General features: G+C 37.3%; 2 protein-coding genes across 4 annotated transcripts in view; one reads left to right on the top strand and one right to left on the bottom strand.

Moving 5' to 3' along the window:
* The window catches only part of FCHSD2 (FCH and double SH3 domains 2), a 303,597-nt gene that overhangs the window by 165,834 nt on the left and 118,045 nt on the right, over nt 1–19,718 (top strand). The window lies entirely within an intron of this gene.
* On the bottom strand, nt 3,924–5,941 carry LOC116646427 (cyclin-dependent kinase 1-like). Its single transcript, XM_032427149.1, has one exon. The coding sequence runs from the start codon at nt 5,278–5,280 to the stop codon at nt 4,375–4,377; it is 906 nt and encodes a 301-aa protein (XP_032283040.1). The 5' UTR covers nt 5,281–5,941; the 3' UTR covers nt 3,924–4,374.

Here is a 19,718-nt window from a genome sequence, read left to right as displayed (position 1 = left end):
AATTGAATTGCTTGCTTTGCAAATCATAAGCTTTGAGAATGGGGATGTAACAGGAGTGGGTGCTCTTTTTTTCTACAGTGGCTCTGGAAAGAGATAAACTCTGTCTAGAAACTATAAATTCTTTCCTTTAAAGTGGACAGGATGTTACCTGCTACCCTCAGAGAAAAACAGGAGTGATAGAAAGAGTCAGAGTGGGCTAAGAAGTATCCAGTTGCATAATTTTTTCAGAAATTTCCTCTGTTCATTGCCTGAACTCTCCTTTTCCTAACTTCTATCCTGTTCGGAATTCTGGTTAGAACATAGGTGGTAAGAGAGACAAGGGATTGTTTTGACATCCCAGATGAGAGCTCTATATACATTTCCTCATGAAATAGTGGACCTAGAGGTTTAGGCATTTTAGTATCTTATTAGGTATTACATAATGCTTCAGATTTACAAGAACCAACAAGAGACTTGACCTCCCATTATAACATGCTTTCTCTAGGGAAATATTTATGTATAGTCAGTCTTAGACAACCCATTCATTAAAGAAGATATTCAATACAGTTTGCACTTAAAGTGATTCCCTGTATACTGTCCACTATTAAATCAAAGCTGTTGACTATATATTTCCCCTTTAAATACTTAAAAATGAACATATTAGTTGAAGCAGCAGCAAAATAAAATCTTTGTTTTTTAAATTGAATCCACAGCCAAAAAGACCTCTTTCTTAAAACCCTATGGCCTTTGATAAACTGGGAAAGATACAGTATTATTTTGGGGGTGTACCTTCTGCCCAAAACAAAGAGGAAGTTAATGGGCCTGGCCAGCTGTCAGATTATATATCTTTGAACTTTGCTTTGAAATCCTAATGCAGATACTTGATCGGCATTGGGTAGGTTATGCTTCAGATTACTCATTTCATGAGACATTGTAAGGTACTAGAATGATAAAACAGAAGCAGGAGTCCTCTTTGTCCCTTAAAAATAGACAGATGTATTCTCAGTTTTCATGTTGTGTGTGTGTGTGAATTCATTTTCTTCCTCATGTTAATTCTATAGTCTGCAGTATTGGAAAACTGTCATCAATCATATTGTTAGCTACTTAGTGAGTTTCTGTCATTGAATTGACAGTGGCCCTTCAGTGCCTTTCTTAGAAAAGTCTTCTTTTCTGAATTGTTGTTAAGGTTATAATGCCCTAGCTAGGATCTTTTTAAACAAATTCTATGAATAGTTTTGAAGCAGGAGGTTTGATTCATTGATTTAATTATAAGTATTTAATAGTCACTTACAGTGTTGTAGGTACTGGACTACACTTTGGGAAGAAGCAAAGATGAGTAAGACACTCTTTATCTTCAAAGAGCTCAGTTTGGTGGAAGAGAGAGAATTACATAGAAATGATTACAAATTAGAATAATGAAATTACTGCTAGAGGACCATTATAAGTAATATTAACAGCTATCTTTTTTTTTTTTGATTGCTTAATATTACTCTGGCATTATCCTAATCACTTTAGGCATATTATCCTTTATAATTTTTTTCTTTATCCTGGTTAGAGTTCATAGTTCATTATTTAAATAACACTCTGGCCTTGAAATGAAATGAAATGAAATTCCAACTCAAGATGAACCCAGATAACCTCTTTCTTTGTACCTGCATCCAAGTAGCCAAGTACTACTGAAGACAATCTTTCAACAGACAGAACACATTCATGTTCATAAATTAATGTGGAACCAGTCTCAAATGGACCCTGGCCATTGGGTCCATTTGGACATTTCCCTGGTTAACTCCCTAATATTTTTAACACTTTCTTCAACTTTTTTCCATCTCAAACCTCAAATTTACCTCTTCTCTTTCACTCTTAGCAAGTGGTTTTTCTTCCTAATTTACAGAGAAAATACAAGCCATTAAAAGGGAACTCCATTATTTTCCCATTACCTGCCTTCATGTGTGTTCAGGATTCCTCCAAGGAACCGCAACAGCAGAGTTGTTCCTCCTGTCTAAAGATGATCCTTTCACCTCGGTTTTGGATATCTCGTTCTCTCCTGCCTTTTCACGATCAAAACAACTGATTATTCTATTTTATTCTTACATTTCTTGGACATTGTATTCTTAGGTTAAAAGGTTTAGAAGAAAAAAAAGAGTATGGAAGAGACCTTAAATGCCCGAGAGGGAGAGCGAAGTAACTGTTGGGTGTCCAGCATGGCCAGGTGCTCTGTCTAGATACTTTAAATACCTACGTTCATTTAGTTTTCATAACATCTTTTGAGCTAAATATCATTATCCCTGTTTTACAAATCAGATTGCAGAGCCTCAGTGAGGTTCAGTGAATATGTATGTATTAGGACTTAAATCAAAGTCTTTATGACTTCACAGCCTGTGTTCTTTACTAGATATCACACTGTTCTTTTCTACATTGCATTCCAATCTTCTTGATAGTATAGATGAGTATAATTAGTAGTAGCCTACTGTGAATATCATAAATTCTGAGAGAACTGTAAAATAAAATTAATAATTGAAAATTACGAATTCTCCCCTGTTCTAGTTATTATAAAGAGTAAGATCATGTCAGTACCTAAATACCAATATTTAGGCAGGTTCCCCAAGGAATATTTTGTGTTCCTTATGCCAGTACTCATTAAAGCAGATACTAAATACACCACTCTGTCTATCATCAGGCAGGCATTTTTTAAAAATTTTATTATGTTAATCACCATACATTACATCATTAGTTTTTGAAGGCAGGCCTTTTTGAACTCCACACTAAAACAAAACAAAAAAGCTATTGTGAGGCCATGGAAACCAGACTACTGATTTTAGCACATCTGTAGAAAGCAGTTCTACTGGCTGCTGGGAAGTAAGGTAGTTTTTTCCTCAAAACTCCTTCTTTTGCAGCATATTCTTGTACAATATATAAACTGATATTTTTATAAGCTCGTGTAGTATTTTCTTAATGGTTTGGCTGAGGAAAGATGAAGCACAGTGCATCAAAGTAGAAAAGGGAAGAAATGTCCAGCTAATGAGAATTTGAAAAGTTTAATAATACTAGGACCTTATTTCTAGAGAAATGTTTATTGTCTTCAGTGGAAGCTAAATGTATCCGGACTAACGGATAATTGGGCAAAGTAATAAAAGTTAAACATCTTTCTATGTGAAAGAAATCTAGAAAATATGATAATATGGCATATCTTTTGCAGATACTTGTTTTGGTTAAATGAGAAGAAAATCATTATTGGTATCCAGCTCCCTTATTTTTATGGTTTTTCCAGCTAACCATTAATTATTTCAGAAGTTTTCCTCATTCACATGTGGACATGGAACTCATTTTTTTTTAAGTCAGCTCTTTTGGTTTCCCTGCCACATAACTCTCTAGCTGTTGTACTTCTCTTTCACCCAATAAAGTTTGTTCACTTAACAAATTATCATGGAAGGGCCCAAATCTCAAGCTCAGCTCTCTGCTTCTCTTACTTTGCGTCCTCTTTTTGTACACCCTCTTCTTAGAAAGAGTAATCATTTGGCCCAATTTTTATTAATATTGTATCAGTCCCAAATCTGTATGTTAACTTTACCCTTATGATTATCCATCGTTTGCCTTTACATTAGTGGCTGAAATTTTCTCAGCTGGAGGCAACTCTTTGTTTCCTTGGTTTCAGGTGACAACTGCCCTCATTCTGTCCTCCAGAGCTCTAAAGCTGCACTGTACAGTATGGTAGTCCCTAGGTGCATGTGGCTGTTTAAAATAGTTAAAAATACGGGCGCCTGGGTGGCTCGGTCATTAAGCGTCTGCCTTCGGCTCAGGTCATGATCCCAGGGTCCTGGGATCGAGCCCCACATCAGGCTCCCTCCTCCGCGGGAAGCCTGCTTCTCCCTCTCCCACTCACCCTGCTTGTGTTCCTGCTCTCGCTCTCTCTCTCTCTCTCTCTGTCAAATAAATAAATAAAATCTTTAAAAATAAAAAAAAAATAGTTAAAAATAAATAGAATCTTAAATTCTGTTACGCAGTCGTAATACCCACATTTCACGTGCTCCAAAGCCTCATGTGGCTAGTGGTCACCATATTGAATAGTACAGATACAGAATATTTCCATCATCACAGAAAATTCTATTGGATAGCGGTGCTCTGAAGCTTATTTAGTTTTTTTTTTTTAGATTTATAGTTTTATTGTGGTAACAAATAGTTGTTAACAGTGAGATCTATGAACATACACAGAATTATTATATTTAAATTCATATAGAACAATATTTACATTTTTAAGTTACACTTTTGAAATCAGAAGATGAAGTACAGCTTAAGTTTACAACAAAGAAAAGAAAAATACACAAAACAAAAATAGACAAAGTTAGCAGTAAAAATATAACTATCTGTTCTTGATACGTGGAAACTTTTGTAAGAAAGCTACATCTTCTTAATCTGATTGTCCAAATCATTAAAATATGGATGATTCGGTGCCATTTTGCCAGAAATTCGTTTGGCAGGATCATAGACTAACATTTTTGAGAGCAGATCCAAACCATTTTCATCCAAGTTTTTAACATGGGATGCCAGGCTTCCTGGTTTCCACTTGGGAAATGTATTCGGAAATGTATTCTTATAGTCCTGTAAAGATTCCACTTCTGGCCACACTTCATTACTGGGAGTGCCCAAAGCTCTGAAAATTCTGAAGAGTTGATCGATTTCTGAATCCCCATGGAAAAGTGGTTTCTTGGTTGCTAATTCTGCAAATATGGTGCATATACTCCAAATGTCAACTGGAGTCGAGTAGTGAGCTGACTCCAGCAATACTTCTGGCAATCTATACCAGAGTGTTACCACCTCATGTGTGTATACTCTAATAGGTATTCCAAAAGCTCTGGCAAGGCCAAAATCAGCCAGTTTAATTGTTCCTTTGTCATCAGTCAATAGATTTTGAGGTTTTAAGTCTCTGTGCAGAACTCTTCTGGAGTGACAAAAGACAATCCCTTGTAGGATTTGGTACAAATAACTCTTAACAAGTGAAGAATCCATGAACTGACCAGGAGGGATGGAATCTAAGTATTTCTTGAGATCCATGGAAAGGAATTCAAAGATGAGATATAACCTGGAATCTTGCATAAGCACATCTTGAAGATTGACTATATTTGGATGACGAAGTTCTTTTAATAGAGAAATTTCCCGAATTGCAGTACTAGGAACCCCTTCGTCTGCACTTTCTAGTCTGATTTTCTTCATGGCTACCACTTGACCTGTAGTTTTGTTTCTACCCTTATACACAACTCCATAGGTACCTTCTCCAATTTTCTCTGTTTTGGTATAATCTTCCATAGTTAATCAGCAGATTTGGTAGATCCTCAGCAACTCTACCCGGCTTATTATCCTGAGACGAACGCGGCGGCGGCTACCACGTCAGCATCGCTCCTGAAGCTTATTTAGTTTTTACTTGTTTTCCTCCCATCCTTCTTTCTCTGGCTGTCATCAGACCTGCTGATCACTTTTCTCAGTAACTGTGACCATGATTATATTTGTGTTATTTCAGAATTAACTGCTCCTTCATTTGCACTCTATACTTGGAAATAGAACAGGGGTTGGCAAACATTTTCTGTAAAGCGCCTAGTAGTAAATACTTGAGGTTTCTCTATCACAACCACTCAACCCTGACCTTGTAGTACAGTCATTGACAAAGGGAAATGAATGGTTTGTTCCAGTAAAACTTTATTTACAAAAATAGGTGTTGAGCTGGATTTGACTCACAGGGCTTAGTTGCCAATCCTTGGTATAGGACTTTAAACTGAATATGAAATTTTCAAATATACGTTCAAAGGTTGATAAAATGAATACCCATTAACTCACCACTCAACTTCAGAAATGAAACCATAACTAGTAAAATGGAAGCCCCTGTGTGACTCATCCTAAAATACATCTCTCATCCGCTACATTGTAACCACTTTTCTGACAATATATAGTGTATTGTACTTGGCACCTTGCTTTTTCCCCACTGAATATTATATTTGTGGATTAATATATATTTATATAAATATGTAATAATTATATAAATATATTAGAAAACATTTTATATATAATATATAAATATATAAAAATTTATATTAATTTATAAACATATAAATAATAATATATTTGTGGATTTATAACCTTAGTTATTCATTATCATTTTGCTATGTAGTATTTCATTGTGTATATTTTGTAAATTACTTATTGATGTTCTCAGCTGAAATTTTTGTTTTTCTTTTACTTATAAACAAAACAGTGCTGCTATTAAACATTCTTCTTTTTTTTAAAGGTCCAAAAAAATTTTTTATTGTTTTATTTTATTTCTTTTTTAATTTTATTTTATTATGTTATTTAAATCACCATACACTACATCGTTAGTTTTTGATATAGTGTTCCATGATTCATTGTTTGCATATAACACCCAGTGCTCCATTCAATACGTGCCCTCTTTAATACCCATCACCAGGCTAACCCATCCCCCCACTCCCCTCCCCTCTAGAACCCTCGGTGTGTTTCTCAGAGTCCATAATCTCTCATGGTTCGTCTCCCCCTATGATTTTCCGCCCTTCATTTTTCCCTTCTGACTATCTTCTTTTTTTTTTTTTGAACATATAATGTATTATTTGTTTCAGAGGTACAGGTATGTGATTCAGCAGTCTTACACAGTTGCTATTAAACATTCTTATACATGTCTCCTGGTGTACTTCTGCAAGAAGTCCTTCTTAAGAAAATATACCTAGGAGTGGTGTGTTTAGCAGCTTTACCAAAGAGTGTCAGATTGTGTTACAGCACTTTTTATTATACCTTTTAACATTGTTTGCATGTCGTGTTAAACTTAGCAAGTATTTCAGTGTGTACTAGGTGATAGGCACTTGGGGATACAGAGATGAATTAGACATGAGATCCATATAGTCAGTGAGCCAGAAATAAGGTTATAAATCTCTGGAGCATCCCCAAAGGGCTTAAGGACTATGAGGTGGTAGATCCTTTCCCTTGCTTTATTGGTTATGTTATACTTGGCTTCCTGTGACACAGAAGGAGAAAATCAGAATGCTTCTTGTCCATTTTTTAAAGCAAAAATTGCCCAGAATTACAAAGCAGTAATTTAAAAATATTTTTAGCATTTGAACAATGGCTACGAACTCCTGCATGGAATCCTTATATATAAAGCAGATGAAAGGAGGCTGTTTGGTTAAAACTTGTGAGGCTGTTTTCCCTTTGTGTGTTTTCCCCATTGCCCATACCCATGTATGTCGTCTTCTACTTACTTTTGGTTCCTGAGGTATTATACTGAATACTGGGGCTCCTTGAAATACAATTTGGAAACAACTGTTCTAAGATCGTATTTTCCAACTAGTAAATTTCTTACAGAATTCTAAGCTGTACCTAGGTGATCTCCTTGCTAGACTTTTTCAAAGTAATGTTTTAAAAATGTAAATCAGGTGATGATAGTCTACTGCTCACACCCTCCAGTGACAATTGAATACTCTGGCTTGAGGGCTTATTTGAATGTCTTGGGCTGGACAATCAACAATAAATGAGGGGTACTAAAGCAGAGAATACATAAAACTACTTGTGGGAGTAGTATATAAGGTGACAAGAGGCAAAAGGAGAAAACTTAAACCAGCTCTTTTAAAGTCAACTTTATTAAGGTATAATTAATATAAAATAAAATGCATCTATTTTAACTATATAGTTGGTTGAGTTTTGACAGATGTATACACCCATGTAATTGTTGTCATAATCATAATATATAGAATATTTCCATCCCCCAAAACTTCTCACTTGTTCCTTTGCAGTTATATTTAGTTTCTATCACTATGTAACAAATCAACCCAAACTTAAAGACTTTAAACTATCTCCATGTACTGTTTCACAGTTTTGTAGTTTAAAAGTCCAGGTGGGCTCAGCTGGGTCCTCTGTTTAGGATCTTACAAAGGCAGAACCTTAATTTTGATTTTGCCTGGACTGGGTTTTTCTCTGGAGACTCTGAGAGAATCTACTCCCAGGGTCATTCAGGTTGTTGACTTAAGTCCTTTTTTTTCTTGCTGGCTGTAGGCTGAGAGCCACTCTCAGCTCCTAGAGGTTGCTCTCAGGTCCATTCCACATGACTCCCTTTATCTCCCAACCAGCATGTAGACTCCTTTTCATGTGTTCAATCTCTGACTTTCTTTTTGCTACTAACCAGAGAAAATTCTCTGCTTTTAAAGGGCTCTTGTGATGAAATTAGGCCTACCAGATAATCTCTCTTTTGCCATATAACATAACATAATCATAGGAATAATATTGCATCATTCATAAATTATCCCCATACTCAGATTATATAAGGGCAAGGGTTGTTGGGATCATCTTACAATTCTCCCTCCCTCAGCAGTCCTATATTTATTTTGTTAAATTTATTCCTAAATATGTCAGTGTTACTGTAACCATTATGTTTTCATTTCATCTTTCAATTCTTTTATTAGTATATAGAAATACAATTGATTTTCATATACTGACTTAGGCAGTTACTGTGTTACTCTGCATAACAGATTACTGTAAAGCTTAGTGGCTTAAAAACAACACAAGTATTTATTTTTCTCGTGAATCTGTACTTTGGACGGGGCTCAGTGGGGATAACTTGTCTCTGTACCACTCCCCATCAGCTAGAGCAGCTTAAAGGCTAGTAGCTAAATTCTTCTGAGAGTGTACTTTCTCCCAAGTTTAGTGCTTGATGCTCCCTGTTGGCTGAGACTCTGCTGGGGCTGTCAGCTGGAGTTTCTGCACTTGGCTTCTCTGTGTCGCCTGGGCTTCTTCACATTGTTGGGTTCCAAAGACAAATTATATGAGGAGGGGAGGGAGGCTGGCCAGGCAATATTGCCTTTTATGAAATAGTCTCAAGGGTCATACAATCTCTTTTCTGCATTCCATTCATCGAAGCAGTTACAAGGTTCAACCCAAGATCGAGGGGTTGATGGGATAGATCCTGCTTCTTAGTGTGGTGTGGCAAAGTTACGGAAGAAGAGGTGGCACCAGAAGTATTGCTGTGGCTGTTTTTTTGGCAAATGCAATCTGCTACTTGACCTTGTATCCTGCAGTCTTCCTAAATTCACTTACTAGTTCTAGTAGCTTTTTTTTGTGGATTCTTTACAATTTTAAATGACCATGATCATGTCACAGTTTATTTCTGTCTTTTTTCTTAAAGCTTTTATTTATTTATTAGAGAGAGAGAAAGATCACAAGCTGGGGAGAGACAAAGGGAGAGGGAAAAGCAGACTCCCCACTGAGCAGAGTGTCCAATGCAGGACTTGATCCCAACACCCTGGGACCATGACCTGAGCCGTGGGCAGTTGCTTATCCAGCTGAGCCACCCAGGCACCCCCATTTCTGTCTTTCTAATCTAGAAGTCTTTTTATTTCTTGTCTTATTCTGTTGGCTAGGATCCTTAGTACAATGGTGAATAAAAGTGGTAAGAGTGGACATCCTTGTCTTGTTCTGAGATCTTTTGGGGAAAGCAAAAAACCAACTTTTTAAGAATTATTTTGGTAAAAATGCACATAACATAAAATTTTCCATTTTAACCATTTCCTTTTTTTCTTTTTAATTCCAGTATCATTAGCATGTAGTGTTATATTAGTTTCAGATGTACAATATAATGATTCAGCAATTCTATACATTACTCAGTGCTCATCATAAGTGTATCTTAATTCTCTTTATCTCCCCTCTGGTAACCATCAGTTTGTTCTCTATAGTTATGAGTTTGTTTTTTCGTTTATCTCTTTTTTTCTGTTTGTTTTGTTTCTTAAATTCTTCATATGAGTGAAATTATATGGTAGTTGTCTTTCCCTGACTTACTTCATTTCACGTTATCCATGTTGTTGCAAATGGCAATATTTCATTCTTTTTATGGCTGAGTAATATTTCACTGTGTATATATACCACATCTATCTATCAGTGGACACTTGGGCTGCTTCCATAATTTGACTATTTTAAATAATGCTGCAATAAACATAGGGGTGCATATATCTCTTCAAATTAGTGTTTTTGTATTCTTTGGATAAATACCAAGTAGTGGAATTAAAGGATCATATGGTAATTCTATTTTTAATTTTTTGAGGAACCTTCACACTGTTTTCCACAGTGGCTACACCAGTTTGCATTCCCACCAACAGTAAATGAGGGTTCCTTTTCTTCCACATCCTCACCAACACTTGTTGTTTCTTGTGTTTTTGATATTAGCCATTCTGACAGGTGAAGTGATTATCTCATTGTGGTTTTGATTTGTATTTCCCTGATAATTAGTGATATTGAGCATCTTTTCATGTGTCTGTTGGCCATCTGTATGTCTTCTTTGGCAAAATGTTCATGTCTTTGCCCATTTTTAAATTGGATTATTTGGGGTTTTTGTGTTGAGTTGTAGAAGTTCTTTATATGTTTTGTTTACTGACCCTTTATCAGATATGTCATTTGCAAATATCTCCTCCTATTCAGTAGGTTGTCTTTTAGTTTTGTTGACTGTTTCCTTTGCTGTGCAGAAGCTTTTTATTTTGATGTATTCCGAATAGTTTATTTTTGTTTTTGTTTCCTTGCCTCAGGAGACATATCTAGAAAAATGTTGCTCCTGATGATAGCAGAGAAGTTACTGCCTATGCTCTTCTAGGATTTTTATGGTTTTCTGTCTCACATTTAGGTCTTAAATACATTTTGAGATTATTTTTGTGTATATTTTGTGTAAGAAAGTGGTCCAATTTCATTCTTTTGCATGCTGCTGTCCAGTTTCCCCTGCACCATTTATTTTTATTTTTTAAAGATTATATTTATTTATTTGACAGAGAGAGACACAGCGAAAGAGGGAACACAAGCAGGGGGAGTGGGAGAGGGAGAAGCAGGCTTCCTCCTGAGCAGGGAGCCCGATGCGGGGCTCAATCCCAGGACCCTGGGATCATGACCTGAGCCTAAGGAAGAAGCTTAACGACTGAGTCACCCAGGCGCCCCTCCCCTGTGCCATTTATTAAAGAGACTTTTTCCCATTGCATATTCTTGCCTCCTTTGTCAAAGATTAATTGATTAATTAATCATGGGTTTATTTCTAGATTTTCTGTTCTGTTCCTTTGATCTCTGTGTCTTTTTTTGTGCCAGTACCATATTGTTTTGATTACTACAGCTTGGTAGTATATCTTGAGATCTGGGATTATAATACTTCAGTTTTGTTCTTTTTCAAGACTACTTAGGCTATTGTGGCCTTTTGTGGTTCCATACAAATTTTAGGATTGTTTATTCTAGTTCTGTGAAAAATGCTGTTAGTATTTTGACAGGGATTTTTTAAAAGATTTAATTTATTTATTGGAGAGAGAGAGAGAAAAAACACGAGCAGGGGGAGGGGCAGGAAAGGAGAAGCATACTCCCCACTGAGCAAGAGTCCTACATGGGGCTCAATCCCAGGACCCTGAGATCATGACCTGATCCAAAGTCAGATGCTTAACTGACTGAGCCACCCAGGTGCCCCTTGATAGGGATTTTGATAGGGATTGCATTAGATCTGTAGATTGCTTTGAACATAATGGATGTTTTAACAATATTTGTTCTTCCACTCTATGAGCATGGAATATCTTTCCATTTGTTTGTGTCATCTTTAATTTCTTTCATCGTTGTTTTATAGTTTCTGAAGTACAGGTCTTTTCACCTCCATGGTTAAGTTTATTCCTAGGTATTTTATTATGTTTGGTGCAGTTGTAAATGGGATTATTTTCTTAATCTCTCTTTTTGCTTCTTCATTATTAGTGTATAGAAATGCAGTGGATTTCTGTATATTGGTTTTGTATCTTGTGACTTTACTGAATTCATTTATAAGTCTAGTAGTCTTTTGGTGGAGTCTTTAGGGTTTTTTATATATAGTGTCATGTCATCTGCAAATAGTGAAAAGTTTTACTTCTTCCTTACCAATTCAGATTCCTTTTATTCCTTTTTCTTGTCTTATTGCTGTGGCTAGGACTGCCAGTACTTAGTTGAATAAAAGTGGTGAAAGGGACGTCCTTGTCTTGTTCCTATCTTCAGGGAAAAGCTCTCGATTTTTCATCATTGAGTATGATGTTAGCTGTGGGTTTTTCATATTTGACCCTTACTATATTAGAGCTTTGTTCCCTCTAAACCTACTTTGTTGGCAGTTTTTTATCATAAATGGATATTGTACTTTGTCAAATGCTTTTTCTGCATCTGTTGAAATAATCATATGGTTTTTATTCTTTCTCTTGTTGATGTAATAATGTATCATGTTGATTGATTTTTGAATGTTGAACCACCCTTGTCCCCCAGGAATAAATCCCACCTGATCATGGCAAATGATTTTTTTTTAATGTATTGTTGGATTTGGTTTGCTAATATTTTGTTGAGGATTTTTGCATTTGTGTTCATCACAGATATTGACCTGTAGTTTGCTTTTTTGTGGTGTCTTTATCTGGTTTTGGTAGCAGGGTAATGTTGGCCTTACAGAATGAATTTGAAAGCTTTTCTTCCTCTTCTATTTTTTGGAATAGTTTAAGAAGAATAGGTATTAACTCTTAAATGTTTGGCACAATTCACCTGTTGATGCTGTTTGGTCCTGGAGTTTTGTTTGTTGGGAATTTTTTTATTATTGATTCAGTTTTGTTGATGGTAATCAGTCTGTTCAGATTTTCTATTTCTTCCTGATTCCATTTTGGGAGGTTATGTGTTTCTAGGAACTTATCCATTTCTTCTAGGTTGTCCAATATGTTGGCATATAAGTTTTCATAATATTCTTATGTACTCCTTTGTATTTCTGTGGTGTTGGTTGTTATTTCTCCTGTTTCATTTTTGATTTTGTTTGAGTCCTCTCTCTCTTTCTCTCTCTCTCTCTTTTTTTTTTTTTTTTTTTTTGATGAGTCCAGTTAAAGGTTTATCCTTTTTTTTTTTTTAATCTTTTCAGAGAAGCAGCTCCTGGTTTCATTGATCTGTTTTCTTGTTTTTTACTTTCTATTTTGTTTATTTCTGCTCTGAACTGTATTATTTTCTTCCTTCTACTAGTTTTGGGTTTTGTTCTTTTTTAGCTCCTGTATGTCTAAGATTGGGTTGAGATTTTTCTTGCTTCTTGACATAGGCCTGTACTGCTATAAACTTCCCTCATAGAACAGCCCTTGCTGCATCCCAAAGGTTTTGGACCATTGTGTTTTCATTTTCATTTTTCTCTGTGTATTTTTTTATTTCCTCTCTGATTCTTGGTTGGCCCATTCATCGTTTAGCAGCATGTTATTTAACGTCCATGTATTTGTGTTCTTTCCAGATTTTTTTCTTGTGGTTGACTTCTCATTTCATAGCGTTGTGGTCAGAAAAGGTGAATGATAAGACTTCGATCTTTTTGCATTTCTTGAGACTTGTTTTGAGGGCTAAGATATGATCTGTTCTGAAGAATGTGCCATTTGCACTTGAAAAGAATGTGTATTCTGGTGTTTTAGGATGGAATGTTCTGTGTATATCTATCTGTTAGATCCATCTAGTCCAATGTGTCATTCAAAGCCACTGTTTCCTTATTGATTTTCTGTTTGGATGGTCTATCCATTGATGTAAGTGGGGTGTTAAAGTCCCTTACTATTATTGTATTACTATCATTTACTTCCTTTATATTTGTTATTAACTGCTTTATGTATTTGGGTGCTCCCACATTGGGTGCATAAATATTTACAGTTGTTATATCTTCTTGTTGGATTGTTCTGTTTATGACTATATAGTGTCCTTCTTTTTCTCTCTTTACAGTCTTTGTTTTAAAGTCTATTTTGTCCAATATAAGTTTTGCTACCCCTGCTTTCTTTTTCCTTCCATTTGCATGATAAATGCTTTTCCATCCCCTCACTTTCAATTTGCATGTGTCTTTAGGTCGGAAAGGAGTCTCTGTCTCCTGTAGGCAGCATATAGATGGGTCTTGTTTTTTATCCATTTCATCACCCTGTGTCTTTTGATTGGAGCATTTAGCCCATTTACATTCAAAGTAATTATTGATAAATGTGTACTTATTGCCATTTTGTTATTTGTTTTATGGTTGTTTTTGTAGTTCTTGTTTGTTCCTTTCCTCTCTTGCTCTCTTTTCTCACGGTTTGCTGGTTTTCTGTAGTGGTATACTTGGATTCCTTTCTCTTTATTTTTTGCATGTCTATTAGTGGTTTTTGATTTGTGGTTATCATTAAGTTTGTATATAACAACTTCTGCATAGAGTAGTCTATATATTAAGTTAATGGTCATTTAAGTATGAACCTATTCTTTTTTCTTTTTCTTCGAGTTTTTATTTAAATTCCAGTTAGTTAACATACAGTGTAATATTAGTTTCAGATGTAGAATTTAGTGATTCAGCACTTCCATACAACATCCAGTGCTCATCACAACCAGTGCATTCCTTAATCCCCATCACCTATTTAACCTATCCCCCCACCTACCTCCCCTCTGAGGTTTAGTCTCTATAATTAGGAGTCTGTTTCTTGGTTTGCCTCTCTCTTTTTCTCCCTGTGTTCTTTTGTTTTGTTTCTTAAATTCCACATTTGAGTGAAATCATGTGGTATTTGTCTTTCTCTGACTGACTGGATAGCAACATGCAAAAGAATGAAATTGGACCACTTTCTTACACCATACACAAAAATAAATTCAAAATGGATTAAAGACCTAAATGTGAACAGGAAACCATTAAAATCCTAGAGGAAAATACAGGCAGTAACCTCTTTGACATCAGCTATAGCAACTTCTTACTAGATATGTCTCCTGAGACAAGGAAACAAAAGCAAAAATAAACTTTTGGAACTTTATCAAAATAAAAACTTATGCACAGCAAAGGAAACAATCAATAAAACTAAAAGGCAGCCTGCGGAATGGGAGAAGATATTTGCAAATGACATATCTGATAAAGGGTCAGTATCCAAAATATATAAAGAACTTATACAACTCAGCACCCAAAAAAACAAATAATCCAGTTAAAAAATGGGCAGAGGATATGAATAGACATTTTTCCAAAGAAGACATACAGATGGCCAACAGACACATGAACCCATTCTTCTGTCCACTTCACACTTTAGATATATGGTGTCATACTTTACATCTTTTTGTGTTGTGAATCCCTTGACTGATTTTTATAGATACACTTAATTTTACTGCTTTCATGCTTCCTACTTTGCCTCCTTTAACTTACGTTGTTTGCTTTCCACTCAAGAGTCCCTTTTAACATATCTTGTAGGGCTGGATTAGTGGTTATGAATTCCTTTTAACTTTTGTTTGTCTGGGAAACTCTTTATCTCTCCTTCTATTTTGAATGAGAGCTTTGCTGGATAGAGTGTTCTTGGCTGCAGATTTTTTCTTTTAGCACTTTGAATATATCCTGCCACTCTCTTCTGGCCTACAAAGTTCCTGATGAAAAATCAGCCCATAGCCTTATGGGATTTCCCTGGTATGTAACTGTTTTGCTTTCTCTTGCTGCTTTTAAAATTCTCTCCTTATCACTACTTTTTGCTGCTTTCATAACTATGTGTTTTGGTGTGGACCTCCTTGGGTTGATTTTGTTGGCGGGCTCTCTCTGCCCCCTGGATCTGGATTTCTGTTTCCTTCCCCTATTCAGGAAGATTTCAGCTATTATTTCTTCAAATAAATTTTCTGCTCCCTCTTTTCACTCTTCTCCTTCTGGGATCCCTATAATCTGAATGTTATTATGTTTGATGGTGTCCCTGAGTTCCCTAAGCCTATTTTCATTTTTTATGATTTTTTTCTTCTCTTTCCTGTTCAGTTTGATTGCTTTCCATCACTCACTCCTCCAGGTCCCTGATCCATTCTTCTGTTTCCTCTAGCCTACTATCTATTCTATTTAGTGTACTTTTAATTTCAGTTATGAGTTCTTGATCTCTGATTGGTTCTTTTTTATGTTTTTTGTCTCTTTGCTAAGGATCTCACTGAGGTCCTCCACTCTTTTTCAAGTCCAGTGAGTATCTTTATGATCATTACTGTAAATTATCAGTCATATTGCTTATCTCTGTTTTGTTTAGGTCTCTTGTTATGATTCTGTCCTGTTCTTTCATTTAGGACATACTTCTGCATCTTCTCAATTTGTCTAACTCTCTGTGTCTCTTTGTGTGTTAGGAAAGTTATCTGCATCTCCTGCTCTTAAAAGTAGTGGCCTTATAAATAACAGGTCCAGTAGTGCCCTGCAATGCAATGTCTCCTGTTCACTAGTACCTGGCACTCCAGGGGTGTCTATGTATATTGCATGTGTTGTACTCTTGTGGCTGAGCCACTTTTACCTTCAGTCTAGTCACCTGCAATGGCTCTCTTTGCCTATTGTGGGCAGGATTTGGTCCCTGTGTAGTGGGCCAGTTTGGGGTCACTTTGGGCTTCAGTTGAGTTGGACCAGCCATTTGCTAGAGATACAATAGTACCGAAATGCAGGGCACTTTCCCTGTACTGTTCCCTGAGTAGCTTTTGTTAGTGAGTGGGGCCTGCAGTCAGACCAGATGTCTGGTGTATGTGGTTATCTTCCACCATCACTGGGACAGCAGTCACTTTGGACTGGTGCTGGCCCTCATCGGCACTTCTTGCTCACTTCCAGGCTTGTGGTACCACTTTGAATGGGCTTCAGCCTAGCGTGTATCGGAAGGAGGCAGGTCTGCAAGGGAATATGGGGGAGGGGCATGAGGTGTTAGCAAGGTTTGCACAGGTCTGTGAGGGGAGCTACAGCTGTCCAGAACTCTTGCCAAGGCCGGCCTGGTTTGAGGGGGCAGATCTACAGAAGCGAAGGAGAAGGCATTCTGTTAGCAAGCTAGGTGGAGAGTGTTGGCACTGAAATGGTTCTGCAGGTGTCCATGCATCTAGGCTAGGGGAGGCACATGGCACCCACCAACTCTTTCATTCTTGGAGAAATATCCCAACAATCCCTGCCCCTCCAGTGCATGCTCAGATTAGTAAATAAATGTTCCCGTATACCCCCAGATATTTTTCAAACTGCTGTTTTCCATGCTGTATCTCAGGTCTGTGTGCTATTTCTTTAAGGGCGGGGATTCAGTATTTTCTTGCCCTCAGGCTCTCCCAGAGCTGAGCCCACTGATTTTTTAAAGTTCCAGGTGTTAATTTAAGCCTTGCTGATTATAAGAACTCAGAAAGTAGGCCCCTCTGGTTTTCAAAGCCAAATGTTACGGGGATTTGTCTTCCCCACTCGAGTTCCGCGTGCTTGTGGTATTTGGTGTGAGGGTTTGTTTCTCTCCCCTCTGTAGCCCACAGCATCCCTGCCCTGGACAGCTCCATGGATCTGTTTAGCTCCTGACTGTCTCTCCACTCTTCTACCCTCTTTGATGTGGCCCTTACATTTAGCTGTGGAGAGTCTGTTCTGTCAGTCTTCAGGTTGTTTTCTGGATTATTTACACTGATGTAGGTGTTACCTAGTTTTATCTGTGGGACAAGGTGAGCGTAGGCTCCTCCTACTTGGCTTTCTTCCCCAGAAATCTGATATGGACCTAACCATTTCTGTATATACAGTTCGTTGGCATTAAGTACATACACAGTTTTGTGCAGCACCACCATCCATCTCCAGAACTTTTTCATCTTCCCAGACTGAAACTCCATGCCTGCTAAATGATAACTCCCCATTCCTTTTTCCTCCTGCCCCCTGAAAACCACTATTCTACTTCCTATATATGAATTTGACTACTGATAAGTACCTCATATAAGTGGACTCATACAATATTTGTCCTTTTGTGTCTGCTTTATTTTATTTAGCGTAATGTCTTCAAGATTCATCTATGTTATAGCAGGTCTCAGAATTCCATTCATTTTTAAGCTGTACTTTCATTATCTATATCCTGCGTTGCAAATAATTTTAAGTGCCTCTTTACCAACAAAGTGAGCTGAGCACTTTGTGAATCCTTGCTGTCAGGGACCTTACAAATTAGAAGTAGAACTAAGACATCTACATAAGAGACATCTAACTACAATTGAGCAGTGACATGGCACGCAGCAGGCGGTGAGGATGTGCACGCCCTTGCTCCTTCGTTTTTCTCAGCTCCATCTTCACAGGAGCGGCCGTGGTGCCCGTGGTTTAGTCGTGGACCTGTAGCTTTGTCTGTGCCCAGGAGCTACACACCCTCGAAGTGGCCAGCCAGGAGATGCTTGTCCAGATCAAGGCTCATGTAGCCTTGCTGGAGCGCATTACTCCAGAAGATCAGGTTGTGCTCCTGGCAGGCACACCCCTAGAGGATGAGGCTACCCTAGGTCATTGTGGAGTGGAGGCTCTGACCACCCTGGAGGTAGCCGGCCAGAGCCTGGAGGTAAAGTCCATGTTTTCCTGGCCTTTGCTGGGAAAGTAAGAGAACAGACTCCCAAGGTGGCCAAACAGAAAAAGGAGGAGACAGGCCAAGCCAAGTGACGGATGCAGTACAACCGGCGCTTTGTCAATGTCATGCCCACCTTTCGCAAGAAGAAGGGCCCTGATGCCAGCTCTTAAGTCTGTTGTAATCCTGGCTCTCCCCAATAAAGCCACTTAGTTTAGTCAAAAAAAAAAAAAAATAAAAATAACTACAATTTAAGAGCATGTAATAGTAATAGCCATTATTTATTTAGATTTTATTCTGTAGAGGGTTTATATTCATATTATCTCATTTAATCCTCAAGACAACCCTATATATGCATTCCAGTCATGTGTTTCTATAAATGTAAGTGGTACAAATAGCTATAGGCCATCAAATCTCCCTAGAATGTAAGATTCCTGAGAGCAGATACTTTGTTTTGTTCCCTGTTTTATACCTAGCACTCAAAATTGGTGTTGAATAAATAAGGAGGGAGAGATTGCTGTGGTCTTTCTTCATGGAGGACTTTTCTCCATGGGAGAATTAGCATGTTAGATAGGCCTTATCTGGTGAGTAGGATGTCAGTAAGCTATGGTGGCTGAGGATGGGATTTCACAGGGATGGACTTGTATGAGTACTTAGGAAAGTGATGTATAGTGGAAACCACCGGTTCCATTGGTCCTGGGGAGAGGCATGAGAATATTTGCTAAGGGTACTAGCAGTAGAGTTTTTTTTTTTTAAGACTTTATTTATTTATTTGAGAGAGAGTGAAAGAAAGAGCACAAGTGGCGGGCAGGAGCAGAGGGAGAGGGACAAGCAGACTCTGCACTTAGTGCAGTGCCTGCCTAGGGGCTTGATCCCATGACCCTGAGATCATGACCTGAGGCAAAAATCAAGAGTTGGACGCTTAACTGACAGAGCCACCCAGGTGTCCCTAGCAGTAGAGTTTTTAATGAAGCTTTAAAATATTTAACTTTGGGGCGCCTGGGTGGCTCAGTTGGTTAAGCGACTGCCTTCGGCTCAGGTCATGATTCTGGAGTCCCAGGATCGAGTCCCACATCGGGCTTCCTGCTCAGCGGGGAGTCTGCTTCTGCCTCTGACCCTCTCTCCTCTCGCGTTCTCTCTCTCATTCTCTCTCTCTCAGATAAATAAATACAATCTTTTAAAAAAAATAAAAAATAAAATAAAATATTTAACTTTGAAGAAAGAATTCTAAAATGCCATTAAAGTAGCTCTTTTTTTTTTTTAATAGGTTAGAATGTGGGTATTTGACTATTATCTTAGCTTTTTTATGCAGTTTTCTGTGAAGTATATTTTTCCATTAAATTTACTTATTTTTATATTCTGCATATAAGTCCGTTTTCATATATTAGAAATGCTGAATTATTTTTACTCACACACAAAAAAATTACCTAATAGTCTATTAGGTATCCGGTAATTCCTAGATTCTGTGATATA

Source organism: Phoca vitulina, unplaced genomic scaffold, assembly GCF_004348235.1.
Source record: "Phoca vitulina isolate PV1807 unplaced genomic scaffold, GSC_HSeal_1.0 scaffold36, whole genome shotgun sequence".
In the NCBI taxonomy this organism is placed as follows: domain Eukaryota; kingdom Metazoa; phylum Chordata; class Mammalia; order Carnivora; family Phocidae; genus Phoca; species Phoca vitulina.
This window is presented reverse-complemented; position numbering and strand designations above follow the sequence as displayed.